General features: G+C 43.3%; 2 protein-coding genes and 1 non-coding gene across 4 annotated transcripts in view; 2 read left to right on the forward strand and 1 right to left on the reverse strand.

Annotated features, from left to right (window-relative positions):
* Positions 1–13,552: 13,552 nt before the first annotated feature.
* trnal-uag lies at positions 13,553–13,634 on the forward strand. The gene has a single exon. It is a non-coding gene; the product is annotated as a tRNA-Leu (tRNA).
* Positions 13,635–13,865: 231 nt separating this feature from the next.
* tha1 (threonine aldolase 1) lies at positions 13,866–16,502 on the reverse strand. Its single transcript, XM_024432861.2, has 7 exons — positions 16,119–16,502; positions 15,711–15,794; positions 15,426–15,514; positions 15,149–15,334; positions 14,902–15,039; positions 14,578–14,770; positions 13,866–14,451 (listed from the first exon to the last, which is right to left on the reverse strand). The coding sequence occupies exons 1-7, from the start codon at positions 16,396–16,398 to the stop codon at positions 14,144–14,146; spliced, it is 1,278 nt and encodes a 425-aa protein (XP_024288629.1). The 5' UTR covers positions 16,399–16,502; the 3' UTR covers positions 13,866–14,143.
* Positions 16,503–16,589: 87 nt separating this feature from the next.
* LOC112258476 (myocardin-related transcription factor A-like) overlaps positions 16,590–18,259 on the forward strand; it is a 64,130-nt gene continuing 62,460 nt past the window's right edge. Inside the window, exons 1-2 of one of the 2 annotated variants that reach the window (XM_042326762.1) lie at positions 16,590–16,754; positions 17,683–17,750. The gene's annotated coding sequence lies outside the window, so the exon portion shown is untranslated. Of the gene's footprint in view, positions 16,755–16,873; positions 17,245–17,682; positions 17,751–18,259 lie in introns of those variants that run through there. The other variant, XM_042326763.1, reaches the window with a different exon arrangement.

An 18,259-nucleotide genomic window follows, 5' to 3' on the forward strand; every position in this document is an offset into this window, starting at 1 on the left:
TCTTCTTCTATGATATAATGGGCTGTCCGCAAACCAACTTTAAAGGTGCATGCCGCCACCTACTGTGCTGGAGTGTATAGTCAATCACAGTTTACAACATTTTAAAATCCTCAGATTTAACTCAGTACTTCTGAGAATATGAAAGAGCCCTACTAACTTCTAATAGACCCTCCCCCATCCCCCAAATTCCTTCCAACCCCCGCCCCCCCAACCTCAATGACCCTACACTTCAATCTTTCCCTCTCTTCAACATACTTACAACAATATAACAACATATACTCCACCGTTTCATCGACCACACACTCCAGACACAAACCATCCACATGCTTGCCAACCAGATGTAATGACAAGTTAAATGTACAATGTATAATTTAGGGGCTGCATGTAGCCTAATGGTTAGAGCTTTGGGCTAGTAACTGAAAGGTTGCTGGATTGATCACGTTGAGGGAGAAGTTGTTGTCCTGGCACCACACGGCCAGATCTCTGACCTCCTCCCTATAGGCTGTCATATCGTTGTTGGTGATCAGGCCTACCAGTTGTGTCATCGGCAAACTTGATGGTGTTGGAGTCGTGTTTGGCCATGCAGTCATGAGTGAACAGGGAGTACAGGAGGAGACTGAGCACTCACTCCTGAGGGGCCCCTATGTTGAGGATCAGCATGGCAGATGTGTTGTTACCTACACTTACCACCTGGGGGCGGCCCATCAGGAGGTCTAGGATCCAGTTGCAGAGGGAGGTGTTCAGTTCCAGGGTCCTTAGCTTAGTGAGGAGCTTTGAGGGCACTGTGGTGTTGAACGCTGATCTGTAGTCAATGAACAACATTCTCACATAGGTGTTCCTTTTGTCCTGGTGGGAAAGGGCAGTGTTGAGTGCAATAGAGATTGCATCATCTGTGGATCTGTTGGGGCGGTATGCAAATTAGGTGGGTCTAAGGTTTCTGGGATAATGGTGTTGATGTGAGCCATGACCAGCCTTTCAAAGCACTTCATGGCTACAGATGTGAGTGATACAGGTCTGTAGTAATTTAGGCAGGTTACCTTAGTGTTCTTCGGCACAGGGACTTTGGTGGTCTGCTTGACACATGTTGGTATTACAGACAGTCAGGGAGAGGTTGAAAATGTCAGTGAAGGCACTTGCCAGTTGGTCAGTGCATGCTCGGAATACATGTCCTGGTAATCCATCTGGCCCTGCTGCCTTGTGAATGTTGACCTGTAAAAAAATACAGTAGCCATTACTTATTTTATGACCAAAGTTTTTCAACTTCAATGCTCATCTTTACTAATGCATCTAAAGTAGATCTACATTTACGGAATCCACTTTGACATTGACTTAATAAACCTGTTCCAGGAAATACAACAATCTATTTACTGTCATCTTTTCCATCAGTTTACAAAAGTTAGAGGCCAGTGCTATTGGTCTATAACTCTCAGCACATGAAGAGTCCTTACCAGGCTTTATAAAAGATAATATTACTGCACGTTTACAATCAGAAGGTATAACCCCCTCACTCCAAATATTTAAAAATAATCCCAGGAGAACATGTATGACCTCATCAGGTAGATGCTTAAACATTACATAGCACAAACTGATCATGACCTGGGACTGTATATCCACAGCCTATTAAGACTGAACACATCTCATGTATGGTAAAATCAGCATCCAATGAAGAGTCAACACTATCCATTTTCTTATACACATTAGCATGAGCATTTAAAATCTCACATATATGTTGCTTATATACTTCATCCAAGGTAACCCCACTATGTACCCTAGCAAATGTACCCTTCCAAAAACAAGCTTTTTCTTTATCAGTTACGGCCATTTCTTGACCCACAACCAAAACTGGAATTTGAGTGGACTTTGTGATGTATTGAGAAATGTATTGTGTTAATGAGTTTAAAGTGGTTGCAAATAGCCAATGGGATTTGTATGCAGTGGTTGAGTTATTTGAATTATCAAATGACAATGGGGTTTCCATTCTTGCATTGAAGTGATTGGATTATGAGATGCAAGGGCCGTAAAAGTTCAATGATGTATGGGAGAGTTGGGCTGAAGATACTGTAGAGAGTAGTCGACTGTAATGGGTTAAGGAGAACATTAAATATTTCTGTTCCGTTTGTTATAAGTATACTTCAGTCTTCAGTAAAAGAACCCACCATCTACCGAGGTAAAGATAGATTCAGATTGGATATTCGACGGCTATTAACCTGTAGTTTTCCTTATGTCCACCAACAGCAGTTAGGGACCGTCAACATAGTGACAAATCAATTTTTTTCAAATTTCAATAGCACTTTAACCATTACTCCTAAAATGGACTAACAAAAGGGTGTGCAATATATAAGGCTAGTCAGCAGATATTCTGAAAGTAGTTTGAGGGTTACCTGTAACCTGACCCGGGAACTATTGAAACTAAAAATGTTTTAAAATGCATGTAAAACCGCATGAGATGAAAAATTTACAAACTAAAGGGTGTGCAATATAGAAGGGTAGTCAGTGGACATTCTGAACCTCCAGTAGGTCACATGACCAAGGAGCTATTGAAATTAGAATGTTCTAAAAATGTATGTAAAAACATGTGAGATGAAAATGGACAAACTAAAGGGTGTGCAATGTGTAGGCCCACTAAGTGTACATTTGGAACCTTGTTTGAGTCCAGTCGGTCATATGACCAAGGAGCTATTGAAATTAGAAAGTTTGACAAATTCATGTAAAAACGTGTGGGATGAAAATGGAGAAACTAAAGAGTGTGCAATATAGAAGGGTAGTCAGTGGACATCTGAACTTTGTTTGAGTCAAGTAGGTCACATGATCAAGGAGCTATTGAAATTTGAATGTAAAAAAAGTTTGTTTACACTCCCTAACTAATTAAACTAGGAATACACAATGCTGCTCACATTTCCACATGTTTATTAGCTTTGGAAAGCAAATTAATGTCCAAATTGTGAAAATAAGACCTGTGTAAAGTTGTGCGCAATTTTTCAAACATCATGACACTTATTTGGAGTCTCAAGTGGTTTGAAAGCGTGAATATCCAACCTGAAACTGTTTTTACCACGGTCCAGCACCTTAGGCTGCAACAACTGGCAACGAGAATAACGGAATTCTGAGGCAAAATCCACAGACTACTGATGACCAACCGAGTGAATGAGCTAGAAAGTTAGCTAGTACTAACATTAGTAAATTAACTGCCCAGCTGGGAAGAAACGGCACGTGGGCTAATGAGCGCTATGGCACTTTTCAGTAGTAAAACCTGTTTGTGTTTCCAGGAGGTGGACATGGAGTCCCTAGAGAAAGCAAGAACTAGATGGGTGTCAGGAGTGGGGCAGCAGTATTATCATAAGGAGATGTATACTTGGAAAACGGAGGAGGAATGGAGGAAACAGATAGGGAGAAGAGGTCTAAGAGAGAGAGAGGGAAGAAGAGGTTGAACTTCAGTTGGATAAAAATGGTGGGGAAAAGGGAGATGGTTTGTTAAAGAAGAATGGTAGAAAGTGTGAGCTGAAGACAGGAGGAGAAATGGAAGTGAATGAGGCTGAAGTATCGGAGGTGGTAGGTGCAGTGAAGTTATCGGAGACTGAGATAAGCACCTGGGATCAGGAAAAGAAGAGTCAGTGACAGTAGGATTGAAGTTTATGGAAAAAGTGTACTCCTGCCTTTTGGCTGATCCATTTGTGGTTTCGCGGTGAGAAAAAAAAAAAAAAGAGTTGGGTCATGTGGCATCGGTGACAGCGGTGGTGTTCTGGTAATTGTTTCTGTTAGGCAGAGGGAGAATGGCTTGGAGTAAAATGAATGGGGGCAAGAAAAGTGAATTGTTTCGTTCTCAAGAAAAGGGCACCTGTTACGTTCCCCAGATTATGTGTTGTAGTTTGTGTATTTGCATGTGTTTATTTCAGGAAATGGCTTCCTGAAATCCCTCAAGCAGCTGATTGGTCGACTCCAGGGCTAATTGGAAAGCTGACCCCGCCCCCTCGTCAAGACGCTGCTGTCTCCAATTACCCATTCAATCTGAAGCTGAAGCCAGTGTCCTGTTCAGGCTGAGAGAGATTTTCTGGGAGGACATTGCAGAGATTTTGCTGGAGAGATTTTGCTGGAGAGATTTTGCTAGAGAGATTTTGCTGGAGAGATTTTGCTAGAGAGATTTTGCTAGAGAGATTTTGCTAGAGAGATTTTGCTAGAGAGATTTTGCTAGAGAGATTTTGCTAGAGAGATTTTGCTAGAGAGATTTTGCTCGAGATTTGGAGGTAGGGATTGCTGAGAGATTTTGCTAGAGGTTGATTCTGCTGGGAGGTCATAGCAGAGAGATTTTGCTAGAGGTTGATATTGCTGGGAAGTGGTATGTTCTGTGAGTTTGTTGCTCAGGTAGAGCCTATTTGATGTCCTTTGTTTCTTAGTTTGTTTGTGAAATTGTTTAATATTCTGTTTCATTTGTTCCCAGGGGGGAAGGCACCTTGGGAGTGTTTAGGCAAGAGGCCCGCGGGCATACATATACCCGTAGTATATTCACTGTCTAGGCACACTAGGTAAGACCTGGGCGGACCACCCCCTGTATTTTGGTTAGGGCACCAGGTGGTGCTAAATTAGGTAAGTAGTGGGTAGGCAGGTAAGATAGGAGAGGGGGGGGGCTTTGAGATTTACTTTCTTTGCTTTGGTTCCGTCCAGCCCCTTTTCCCCATATTACCGTGTAAAGGAATAAAGTCCTTGTAAACGGTACCACATTCTGCCTGTTGTCATTCTTACTCACACCTACAGTCCATACCTTTTTCACTTCACGGAGAGTTTAGTTGTAGCAGGGTGTTGCATTCCCTCTTCATAGAGGCGTGCGTAACAGCACCAATGAAAGGAGTGATAACTGGGGTAGCGGTAAATATAAAAGTTGACCAGCTGAGGGGAAAGATTCCCAGTGTATGTGATGCTTGTCGTTTGATGCGATGCAGACAGGGTTTCGAGAGTGGGGAAACAGAAGAGTCGTTCTTTTGAGTTTTGAAGTTGAGTCTTTGCCCGACAAAGTAATATTAGGATATATAAGTTATCCTGTATGTGCGGAATACATTACGATGTTACAGGTGTCAAGTTTATGGGTATGTGGCAGCAGTGTGTAGGAGGGAGAGTCCAAGGTGTGAGAAATGTACAGAAGGGCATGAGACAAAGGAATGTGTAGTATTGGGGAAAGTAGTGGAATGTGTTAATTGTAGTGGTGCCCATGGAGCTGGGGATCAGAAATGTCCTGTGCGAGAGAGCCAGGTTAAGGTTTCTAGGGTTAGAGTAGTGCAGAAGTTGTCATATGCTGAGGCAGTGAAGAAAGTAGAGGAAGATGGGTTAAGGGGGAGGTGTGGTGAGAGTAGTAGACATACCAGAACAGAGGAATAGACCAAAAAGTGATATAAGTTTTAGTATGATTGGATTTTTAGCAATGGTTATCAATTGTACTGCAGGGATGGATCAGAAGTCTCAGAAAATGGAGGTTGTGGTGACTGCTGCAGAGAGGTATATGGGTGTGCGAGACTTGACATCAGAAGAGTTACAGGGTGTATTAAGTGGTGATGCCCCATCCTTTCAGGATGGCATGAGGTAGGACTAAATAGACTGTTAAACAGCCACCACTAACATTGAGTGGCTGCTGCCAACACACTGACTCAACTCCAGCCACTTTAATAATGGGAATTGATGGGAAATGATGTAAAATATATCACTAGCCACTTTAAACAATGCTACCTAATATAATGTTTACATACCCTACATTATTCTTCTCATATGTATACTTATATACTGTACTCTATCATCTACTGCATCTTTATGTAATACATGTATCACTAGCCACTTTAACTATGCCACTTTGTTTACATACTCATCTCATATGTATATACTGTACTCGATACCATCTACTGCATCTTGCCTATGCCGCTCTGTACCATCACTCATTCATATGTCTTTATGTACATATTCTTTATCCCCTTACACTTGTGTGTATAAAACAGTAGTTTTGGAATTGTTTGTTAGATTACTTGTTGGTTATTACTGCATTGTCGGAACTAGAAGCACAAGCATTTCGCTACACTCGCATTAACATCTGCTAACCATGTGTATGTGACAAATAAAATTTGATTTGATTTGAATACATTTAATTAGTGGAGTAGGGTGGTGTTAATTTTATTTGATATCATTTTGAAATTAGTGAGTGTAGTGTTAGATGGTAGGGTATTTATTTAGTTCGTTTTTCAAGCAATGTATGAGGAGTTGTACTCGTCTAGTAGGTGGTGGTAATGCAACACATTGTATGCCAACTGCCGTTAAACCTCATAGAAGAAGAGGATATGTTTCCAGGAGGCTAACAAGAGCTTCAGCACATACGAGATAGCTGACGATCGCAGAAGAGCGTGTTTATTTAAGTCGTGGGTTCAAAGATGTTTGCACTGCTGAAAGATTTGGGAACAGCTGAGGGACCAGCTAGTTTATGGAGTTGCCAGTATGGAGCTGTGTGGCAAGATGTTAAGCGCGGCATATGGGGAGAATTTAACATGAGCAAAAGTATTGGACATTGTCAACAACTTCGAGTGCACAGCTCAGAGTATCCATAAATTCCAGCAGACACTGACTCAGTTGAGAACCAATCAGTTGACCACAAAACGGGAGGGGAACCGACCCGAATCCGACAGGGATAAACAGTGGATGTCAGACCGGAGGGGAGAGACGTCAAAGCCCTGTATTCACTGTTTGGGGACAGGACATTCACAGCAGACCTGCCGTTACAAGGAGTTCCAATGTTGAGCCAGAAAACTGGCCTTCTTGAAAGGGCTTGCTGCGGGAGAGTATCAATTCAATTCAAGGGGCTTTATTGGCATGAGAAACATATGTTAACATTGCCAAAGCAAGTGAATTAGATAATATACAAAGTGAAATAAACAATAAAAATGTACAGTAAACATTACACTCAGAAGTTCCAAAAGAATAAAGACATTACAAATGTCATTATGTTTATATACCGTGTTTGTCACATTCGCTAGAATACATTTCGGACCAAGGCGCAGCAGATGTTGAGTTCCACATTATTTAATAGAAAGTGAAACTAAGCAAAGACAAAAACAAATAATGTCACGTTCGTCATAAAGATCGGACCAAGGCACAGCGTGGTATGCGTACATTCTTATTTATTAAAAGAATGAACACTGAACAAACTAACAAAATAACAAAATGTGACGCTATACAAACGAGTGCTGACAGGCTACTACACATAGACAAGATCCCAAAGGGAAATGGCTACCTAAATATGATCCCCAATCAGAGACAACGATAAACAGCTGCCTCTGGTTGGGAACCATATCAGGCCACCATAGACATACAAATCACCTAGACCTACAAAAACCCTGACATACAAAAAACCCTAGACAATAAAAAAACTAGCGTACCCACCCTAGTCACGCCCTGACCTAACCAAAATATAAAGAAAACAGAGATATCTAAGGTCAGGGCGTGACAGCACCCCCCCCAAAGGTGCGGACTCCCGGTCGCAAACCTGAACCTATAGGGGAGGGTCCGGGTGAGCATCTACCTTCGGTGGCGGCTCCGGTTCTGGACGCAGCCCCCCCTCTTTACGCTGATCCCTCCGCCTTTGTAGAACCGGACCGTGGATCATCGCTGGAGGCTCTGGACTGCGGATCATTGCTGGAGGCCCCGGACTGGGGACCATCGCTGGAGACCCCAGAATGGGGACCATCGCTGGAGACCCTGGACTGTGGACCGTTGTTGGAGGTTCCGGACTGAGGCCCGTAGTTGGAGGTTCCGGACTGCGAAACGTCTCCGGAAGCTCTGGACTGAGAACTGTCGCCAGAAGCTCTGGACTGGGGACCGTCGCTGGAAGCTCTGGATTGGGGACCGTCGCCGGAAGCACTGGACTGGGGACCGTCGCCGGAAGCTCTGGACTGGGGACCGTCGCCGGAAGCTCTGGACTGGGGACCGTCGCCGGAAGCTCTGGACTGGGAACCGTCGCCAGATGCTCTGGACTGGAAACCGTCTCCGGAAGCTCTCTGGTACACACCTCGGCCACCCCGTGTGCCCCCCCCCCAAATATTGGGCTGTATTTTGGGCTTTCCTTGTGGCTGCGAACCCCGGCGTCGTTGCTCTCCTCCATCATAAACTTTCGTCTGCCACCAAGGAAGGATCTCCTGTCCTTCCATTATTTCCTCCCATGTCCAACTTATTTTCCCCATCGTTGCCCGCTGCTTGGTCCTTGACTGGTGGGATATTCTGTCACGATCATTGTAAGCATACTCGGACCAACGTGCAGCGTGATCTGGGTTCCACATATTTTTTTATTTAACCTGTTGAGTGTAGGGGGCAGTATTTTGATGTTTGGATGAAAAACATACCCAAATGAAACTGCCTATTTCTCAGGCCCAGAATCTAGAATATGCATAGAATTGTCAGATTAGAATATAAAACACTAAAGTTTCCAAAACTGTATAACAGAACTGATATTGCAGGCGAAAACCCGAGGAAAATCTAACAAGGAAGTGCCTAAGAGAAACTAATCTCCCTGTTCCATTGCATGCCTTCCCTCCATTTAAAGGGATAACAATGAGATTCCTTTCCCTATGGATTCCACATGGTGTGAGCAGTCTTTAGACATAGTTTCAGGCTTTTATTCTGAAAAATGAGCGAGAAGGATCACATCGCGTCAGTGGATGGCTGGGTGCCAGCAGAGTTTTGCATGCGCAAGAGCTTGGAGCAGACATTTTCTCTCTCTCTCCTATTGAAAAAGCTTAAATATTATCGATTATTTATTGTAAAAACAACCTGAGGATTGTTTATAAAAAAGGTTTGACATGTTTCTACGAACTTTACAGATACTATTTGGAATTTTCGCCTGACCGTCATGACCTGCCTGTGGCCTGTGGATTTCTGAACAAAACGCACCAACCAAATGGAGGTTTTTGGATATAAAAATAATCTTTATCAAACAAAAGGAACATTTATTGTGTAACTGGGAGTCTCGTGAGTGCAAACATTCAAAGGTAAGCAATTGATTTTATTGCTTTTCTGACTTTTGTGACCAATCTACTTTGCTGCTAGCTGTTTGTAATGTTTTGTCTGCTGAGCGAGATGTCCTAACATAAACGCTTGGATAGCTTTTGCTGTAAAGCTTTTTTGAAATCTGACACACCAGGTGGATTAACAACAAGCTAAGCTGTGTTTTGCTATATTGCACTTGTGATTTCTTGAAAATTCAGAGGATGTTGATGAAAATGATCCCGCTAACGGGATGGGTGCGCCAAGAAGTTTTAAAGTAAGTGAACCACACAAAAAAATAATAAACGAACCGTGACACCAATGGCGTGCTAACATGCAACTACACACAAACAATATCCCACAAACACAGGAGGGAAAAACAGCTACTTAAATATGATCCCCAATTAGAGACAATGATTACCAGCTGCCTCTAATTAGGAATCATACAAATCACCAACATAGAAATAATAACCTAGAACCCCACATAGAAATAATAAACTAGAATACCCCCCCAGTCACGCCCTGACCTACTTCACCATAGAGAAACAATGGCTCTCTATGGTCAGGGCGTGACACTATACAAGACCTTCTCTTATGAACATGGCACAACCACCACCTTGTCTAATTGATCTATCAGATCTGATTTGAACAATAACCAGAAATAATAAAATCAAGATGTGGTTTTAGCCTTAAACTCCTGACCGTTAGCAATAAGGCATCTGGCATTCCACTGAAGGATGACAAAAACCATAACTAACTATCATCTTACTGAGACATTCCATCATTAGTATTATTAGGAGTTAACAAATCAACAATCATGGCAACAGTAACATCTGTTACTCCTAAAAACTCTGTTGCTGCTTCCACAATGATCTTCAACTTGGCAGTTCTTCCTTCCACAACGTTGTCATGTTGATCACCTTTCCAATGAAGGCTATGAAGTCAATCTGATTAACTATCAAGGTATCCTTTGAAACGACACATTTGTGAGAGCAAGATTTCTGAGCAGGTCTCGTATCCGTGTCTGGACCAACTTAAACAACATTTCCTACAGTAGGTCCACTTATTCCAGGAGTAGCCCTATTATCTCCATCATTCTGCCTAATAGTTCAACTAATCTGCCTTGCAGCCTCTGCATAAGAGATATTATGAGTGATTTTGTATCTTTGAACCTCTCTAGCCTCTTTCTGCACCTGGCATCCACCAAACCTGTTCCCACATTCACCATAATCATGTTCCCCTCCATAATTGACACATCTTTTCTTTCCTTTGCACAGAGCCGCTACATGTCCCATTCTTTGGCATTTAAAACACCTTAATGGAGGTGGGACAAACTCTCTAACAGTGAATGTCAGGAAGACCATTTGTACATTCTTAGGTATAACCTTCTCAAACATGAATAATACTGACAGGCTTTCACTTCTCCGCCCCTCTTCTTACTGAACAGCCTTTTTGCTTCAACCACTATGCCCTCCTATATATTTTATTTTATATAATCTATGGACATAGATAGTGGAACCCCAGAAATGACCCCCCTCAGCTTAGCCGAATCTCCAGGGACATGACTTGTGATTTTCTTCCCCATGAGTTTTCATTTTCAGAATCTTCCCTTGCTGAAGATGGTCAGCACAGAATATTAACGGTCTACCATTACCAATGAACCGGGCTAATGTGACTTACCCTATCTCTTTCTTAATGGCATTCGGTAATCGAATACGGTGCATATTAGACCCCGTGGTCGCATCAAACACGATTACAACTTTCCACTCCAACACGTCATTACTTTTGTTTTCACTACTTTCACCCTCTTCACGGTCTCAACACTAGAACTGCCACTGCGGTCAGCAGCGCTTATAGAAGGGCCATTCACTACCTTCATCCTCTTTAGGGCCATTCACTACCTTCATCCACTTTAGGGCCATTCACTACCTTCATCCTCTTCACGGTCTCAACACTAGACCTGCCACTGCGGTCAACAGCGCTTATAGAAGGGCCATTCACTACCTTCACCCTCTTCATGGTCTAAACACTAGAACTGCTTTGAGAAGCTCTATAGTGATGGCGAGTTAAGACAATAAGAAATAATATCAGATCCCCAAATAGGCACATTTAAAAGACTACATTTGCGCACAGGCCAGGTAACCTAGGCCTACTTCTATGCGTAATCAGGTGCATGTCCTTACTCAAGATTGACAGAAGAGCTCCAAACAAAAGACAATTAATAAATTGACAACTCATAAATGGAATGAAATAAACCAAAACTTTTCTCACAAGTGTAGCCTAGGTTGTGTGCTCTGCAAACAACGTGTCCACTCCTACAATAACAACGGTAAGACTGTAATAATTATATATCGAATGCATTAACAGAAATGACCATAACCAAACAAGAATTGTAGATGACAAATGATGGTAATTAATGGTAAATGTGATACTGATGTGCAATCCCCGCGGCCTCCACAGGCGTGAATCAAACAGGTGCCATAAAAAATGTTTATATATATTTGCCACTGCTTGACTAAAAAAACATAGTTCGACCAACAGACTATCGACCAAACAATCAACCAGTCCCTATGGCGTCAGCCCTAATTGATGTAGGCCTATTTAACATTGTAAATTAAAAACTCATGCTCCAAATGTACTAGTTGGACAGGGCAGGTTGTGGGATGACATGAAAATATTCCCCAGTTTTAGTCCCTAGAGAGGAAAACTAAGAAGACAGACAGAGCGATAATAGTCAGGCTGTCTAATTCTATTAAAATTAAGCCTGTTTCAATGATGTCTGTCCTCAGATATGGAGAGCTGTGAAAGCCGTTCTGCCAATCAAGCGTCCCCAGTAAATGTCCCAAGAGACTGCTTGCACATCCTTTTTTGCCATGGTTTGTATGTGTACTTATGTTAGCAAATGTTGTATACAACAATACAGTTGAAAGTCACACACAATGTAATGTAGGCTACAAATGTATTACACTGTAGCAGGCCAATCGTTCTCCTGGAAGTATGCTGTGTGTGTAGGCTTCTGTTCTAGCCCAGCACTACTACACCTGATTTAACTTATCAATGTGTATTATTGCTGGGCTGGAGTAGAAGTCTGCTCACCCAGTAGATCAGGGAGTGGAGCAAGGTTGACCATATCTGGTATGGACTTTTTTTTTCAACCAAAATTATGCTTTAGTAGTAAAGCCTACCTACTAAGATGTTTAACATTTACATACAAGTTTGATTATTTGTACATTTTGAAATTATATTTCGATTAATTCAATGGTAATTCATTGACGTGAAGTGTCAATGTTCATTCATGTGTCAATGTTCAGTCAATGTTCTTTTCTCTTTGCTTATTTAAGCTGTTCTTGCCATAATATGGACTTGGTCTTTTACCAAATAGGGCTATCTTCTGTACACCACCCCTACCTTGTCACAACACAACTGATTGGCTCAAATGCATTAAGAAGGAAAGAAATTCCACAAATGAACTTTTAACAAGGCACACCTTTTAATTGTTAACAGGTGGCTACCTCATGAAGCTGGTTGAGAGAATGCCAAGAGTGTGCAAAGCTATCATCAAGGCATGGGTGGCTACCTTGAAGAATCTAAAATATTTTTTTATTTGTTTTTTTGGTTACTACATGATTCCATATATGTTGATGTCTTCACTATGATTCTACAATGTAGAAAATAGTAAAAACAAAGAAAAACCCTTGAATAAGTAGGTGTGTCAACTCTTGACTGGTACTGTATATATTTAACAAACAAAAAAATACAGTATGACCCTCACACCAAATACAGAATATGCCCCACCACATTTGATATGATGCATTGGTGGAGGATGCCCTGGCGTTCTGCAACGTTCACCACATTGTCCTGAATGCCTAGACATGACAATTTAAGCCTCTCCAGGGAACAAACCCAACGCTGGCAGCGGCGTGGGTCCGGATGCCAGAACGTCCCCCGAGCCTGAGCGAGCAGGTCGGGTCTTAGCGGCAGCTGCTATGGGGTCCCGGAGAGGAGGGACAACAGAAGGCTGAACTATGGTCGTCTCGGCTAGTTATGGGGCGATCAAGGAGCAGCCAGTGGTCCTTAAAACTGACCCTGTCTAGCGTAGCTGTGATCAGGGGAATGGTGGGAACGTATAAAGTGTTGTTGCCGGCGAATCGTGAGCAAGGGCTTCCAAACCAAGAGAGGTCATGGCGAACTGCCCTGAGCTCCAGCACATTGATGTGCTTGCCACTCCATGGGGGCTCCTGCGTCCGCTCACTGCCATGCCTCTGAACACTGCCCCCCAACCCGCTAGCGAGGTCTCAGTGCACACTAGCTCCCTGCAGTGGAATCTGTTCATTATTACTCCCTCCAACAGGAAGGAGTGTGAGTACCATTTCAACAGAGTTCTCACACACGCATTTGTCACCGATAGCTTGTCACCGATAGCGGACGATGTCTTGGTCGTCTCCAATAGAAACTCTCGTTTATTGTTTTACTTTTGAACTAATGATCATGGTCTGTTTATAGCTATGTTGTATTCAAATTCTCTTTTGTTTGAGTTATGAATTATGAGGGTAGCGTGGCCGAGTGGTCTAAGGCGCTGGATTTAGGCTCCAGTCATTTCGATGGCGTGGGTTCGAATCCCACCGCTGCCAGAATATTTTAATGTTGTTTTTTCTTTCAACCAGGTCGAACAATGTATTACGAGTTATATGCTTTTGGTAATCCAGGTGAACTACAAAATATGTGAAAAGTCTCTGGACTGTTGCATAGATAGTAGTAGTACCACCCATTTCGTGGTAGAACGGCCATGACAAAGACCTGTAGTGACATCTTGTGGCGTTTCATAGTCATTACATTTCAATGAGAACACTCGAGGGCAGCTGCTTGTTGACAATCCCATAATTTATTAGTTTCTTAGTTAGAAAGACTTACCTCTAAGAAATACGTCTGTATAAGAAACATATTCCCAAAATAAAGTATAGTACTTGTATTTAAATTCATGAAAAGCTGTTATGATTAATATATATATTATTCATAAAATAATCCAAATTAAAAATCAACTCTTCACAAAGTGCTTCAAGTGAATCCCTCTAAATGAGAGATTATTGATCAGGGGCCCAACCAGCAGCTCGCCATGTTGGGGTTAAATCTATGCGAGGCTTCATTGGGCCCTGAGCCTCTTCTGAGAGTGTTGCCTGGCCACAAACTGCAGCTTTTGGATGGCCAGCTGAGTGTCCTCCAGTGAGATGCCCAGATGCCAGACGGCCCTGACAGAGTCTCCAATGTGGGGGAACATGAGTACCCGTACCCCCTGCCCCATAGCGGCCTGCTCGCCTTCCCCCACCGCAGCCATCAGAGCACAGAATTCTGTTGGGGTCAACGAGGCGTCCCGCAGACGAAACCGCAGGATGTTGGTTTCTACAGCAGCCATGTCGACCTCGTAGAGAGGAGGGTCGCACTCCAACAGAGCTACACACACACACACACACACACACACACACAGAGGTTGTGACAGAGTGGTCAAGAATATATGATGAAATAGAAACGTCCACGTGTGTGTCTTGCAGGTGTACATTTCTGTGTTTGTGTGCCCACCCTGTGCGAAGGTCCTGGCATGACGGTGGTCTTCCTCCAGCCTGTTGATCATGTCCCCCAATGCCAGCTTGCCAGCGGCTGCCAGAATTCCCACCTGGCGCAGCCCTCCGCCCAGGGCTTTACGACAACGCACTGCCCTGGAAATGAAGCCCTGAGGGCCAGCCAGCATGGTGCCCACTGGAGCACCCAGACCCTGCAACACACAGGATCATACGCAGGATCACACAGCAGGTAACACATAGCAGGTAACACACCGTGTCTATCTCACAAATACATAATTCTAGCTGATGGTGTGTGTGTGTGTGTGTGTATATGTGTTCTGACCTTGGACAGGCAGACGCTGACGGTGTGTGTGTTTTGTAGGATTGTAGATGGGGCGACTTTCTGGGCAATGGCTGCATTCATCATTCTTGCTCCATCCATGTGTACAGCCAGACCATATCTGTCTGCTAGCGCCTTTACCTGAGGGAGAGACACACAACAAAGCAGTTACAACACCATACCTTTCTGCAAGACTCTCGAGCACTCACCTGAGGGATACACACACACACACACACACACACACACGCACCTTCTGCAGGAAGGGTAGGGGCAGCACGCGGCCTCCCTGTATGTTGTGTGTGTTCTCCACACACACCAGGCGTGAGCGGGGGTAGTGGGCGTCGGGGTAACCATGGCGAATCTTGGACTCCAGCTGATCCAGGTCAAAGGTCCCGTCAGGTAGATTGGTCACCGTGGTGGAGTGGACACCAGCCAGCTGACACACACATTAGTCACATGTTTTTAGTGTGCACTTTAAGTTTATGTGTGCAGTGGCTGTGTGTGTAATCTGTGCGTGTTCACTGTACCTGAGCACTCCCTCCCTGCTCGTAGATGTGGAGGTGTGACAGATCTCCAACGATCATCTCGTCTCCTCTCTCCCTGCAGTGCACCATTACTTGACAACACATAAACACACCCAAAAAATATGACACAATTACTACTATGTTGATCCACCTTCTGCACAGCTATGTAGAAAGATCAGATGTAAACCCACTGCAGATCCAGTCTCCTCTCACACACACACACACACACACACACACACACACACACACACACACACACACACACACACAGCTAGTTATTTCTCTCACCTGCTATGAGGTTTGCCATGGTTCCAGATGGGACATAGAGAGCTGCCTCCATCCCAAACACCTCTGCAGCCATCTTCTGGAGCTCTGTACATGCCCACCCAAATTTGTCAAATTAAATCAGGTTCATAAAAATGGAAAGGATGCACCATAAAAGAATACACACAGGTCCAAGTCAGTGCAATCAGATCACAGTACCACACTAATGAATTATGCAGTGTGTGCACCCCATGCACTTCCCTACAACATGCTTATTACACTGTTTTACATACTTTTATTAATCGGCCAGAACTTTGATCGGTGAAAGATAAGTATAAAATAATCAGGTCATAATGATGAGCACCTTCTTACAAATCAGCTAAGCAACTCCATATGCTTGCCAAAACTCATACATCATCTAATTTCTCTGACCATTTACTGTTGGATCCTCCCCGAATACATCGTCCCCAACCTCGGCCTCTGCCATGGCCTGACGCATGGCCGCTCCAGGCTTGGTCACGGTGTCGCTACGGAGGTCCACTGTCCGGGCAGAGGATGCCCCGGACAGGGAAATGTCCACTGGTTTAGCGGTCTCGTAGTAGAGTCGAGAGGGTCCTCGTCCAAGCCCCACGCGATGTTTTGGTGAGATGACACCCCGGTTTACACACTGCAACAAGGCACGGGCCGGAATCTTTAACGTGTTTAAAAACATGTTTGCTGTCGTTTTAAGCACCGCAGAAAACCAGTTCACTCATCCATTGTTTTAGCTGTGAACTTTGGATCGTTGTATTCGACAATCATTGATTCGATCTCCCGTGGCTGCCAGGCCAGAGTAATGGAAAAAGATCAGAAATATCCCAGAAGGTGGCGCCACAGAACATGTATTTTACTCCACCAGCCCACAACACAGAAAGAGTTCATTGCCATGATCCAACCCTGGGTTTAATGTCTATGAATTCAACTTCTCTTCATGCAAAAACAATGCCAGAAAGCAAATACATGTATGCCATACATTAGTCTATATTATTCCCCAAGCAGTTAACATCTCATCCAGTCGTGTGGTTAGATGTGAGTATATATTTGATACTTTTTTGTTGTAATATAGCTTTGATACTTCAAGTTTTTGCTAACTATAAGGAATTACGGATGTGCATTTCTAGCTGAGAAGAGGGTTTTCCGGTCAAAGTTTCCTTTGTGAGTCGAAGTGGTGCACCACTAAAGCCAAAGCCGTGTAACCTCGTTAACAACATTAATAACTAAAATGATAAGTAGCTAACGAGAACACGCATTCATTTAAATAATACATTCACGACACAGAGAAAGATACCTTGCAATTTGGTTGAAAGCCACAGGCTCCACCGCGTGACTAGACTGACAGGTAGCTGCTAGCATCAGATGCTAAGCTAACTATTTATTGTAGCTAACTGTCTGGAGCGGGGGAGGTGGACACTTGTCTAGCTATCTTTACTGTCGATATATTCACATAAAATCATTTTCTGTTTGCAACTGTGGAAGTATTGGATTTCGTTATTCAATAGTTCTTCTTTGGACCATTCAGGTGAGCTCCCACTGCGTAACTAACTAGCTAGTTTGCTAGATAGCTAACCTTAGCTATTGTATTGTTGTCAAAGGGTATTGTGTAACATTAGCTACGTTATTTGCTAGCTAGCTGCCACATGAGCCGATGACAACTGTCGTGACATCCGTGGTTAGCGCAATAGCTAACTGTGGATTTGGTTGTCTAATCCTAGACATTGCCTTTGATACCTACGTTTTAACTAAGTTATCAGGCCATCATGTTGCACCATACATCTACATACACACATGCATAAATAGCTAGATACCTGACCAGGTCCGTGTAATAATAGTTTGTATTCATGTCATGAATGATGATATGCATCAAGATGGGGATGGAACAAATTATTGATGAAGAGTAGGCCTAACTGTAGCAATGTGCTTGGACTAAAGACACTCTCTTTCCCTTCCTCTCCTTCAGCACTCATCCCAACTGTGTGCTGAAATGGAAAAACCCTCTCATTTGATTTCGAGTATTTAGAGGAACAGGTAAGCTCACATTTCCTGTTAAACATCCAGTCCCATCACGAATTTCCTGTTGTCAGAACAGAGCTTAGCTAGATCTCTATTTACCTTCCATTGATGAATGTAACTTATAGATATAGCTATAATACATCATCACTGTGTATTTCTCCTGAGACAAACTGGTGACAGATGAAGGTTGCTAACAGTCAGTGTTCCTATTCATTAGTAGCTGTTTTGCACTTCTAAGATGCAAAACCCACATTCCAGCCAGGTGGGAGGCATGCCTGCTGTGTTACTTTGTGAACGTGATGAGCACAGATCTGCACAGAGTAGTGTAGGCGTGCAATTGGAGGAATGCCAGAGAACTGTCCCTTCCCAATGTCATTATGTTACCACAATGCACTACATGTTTCAACAATAACCCTCATACAGGAGAGGTGCTGGCAATGCCAAATCAACCATCAGAGATCCAGATCATATATCTTTTTGTGATGATGTATAATACTAAAACCTGATATTGATGTTTGGGTGTC

Source organism: Oncorhynchus tshawytscha, linkage group LG01 (assembly GCF_018296145.1).
Source record: "Oncorhynchus tshawytscha isolate Ot180627B linkage group LG01, Otsh_v2.0, whole genome shotgun sequence".
NCBI classification, from domain to species: domain Eukaryota; kingdom Metazoa; phylum Chordata; class Actinopteri; order Salmoniformes; family Salmonidae; genus Oncorhynchus; species Oncorhynchus tshawytscha.

Excerpts from the sequence above, each read along its gene's own strand:
- tha1 (XM_024432861.2), bottom strand. The coding sequence starts at position 16,398 with ATGTTTTTAAACACGTTAAAGATTCCGGCCCGTGCCTTGTTGCAGTGT. Across the intron at positions 15,335-15,425 it reads AGCAGGGAGGGAGTGCTCAG|CTGGCTGGTGTCCACTCCAC; the intron begins GTACAGTGAACA and ends TGTGTGTGTCAG. Across the intron at positions 14,771-14,901 it reads TCAGCGTCTGCCTGTCCAAG|GGTCTGGGTGCTCCAGTGGG; the intron begins GTCAGAACACAT and ends TGTGTGTTGCAG.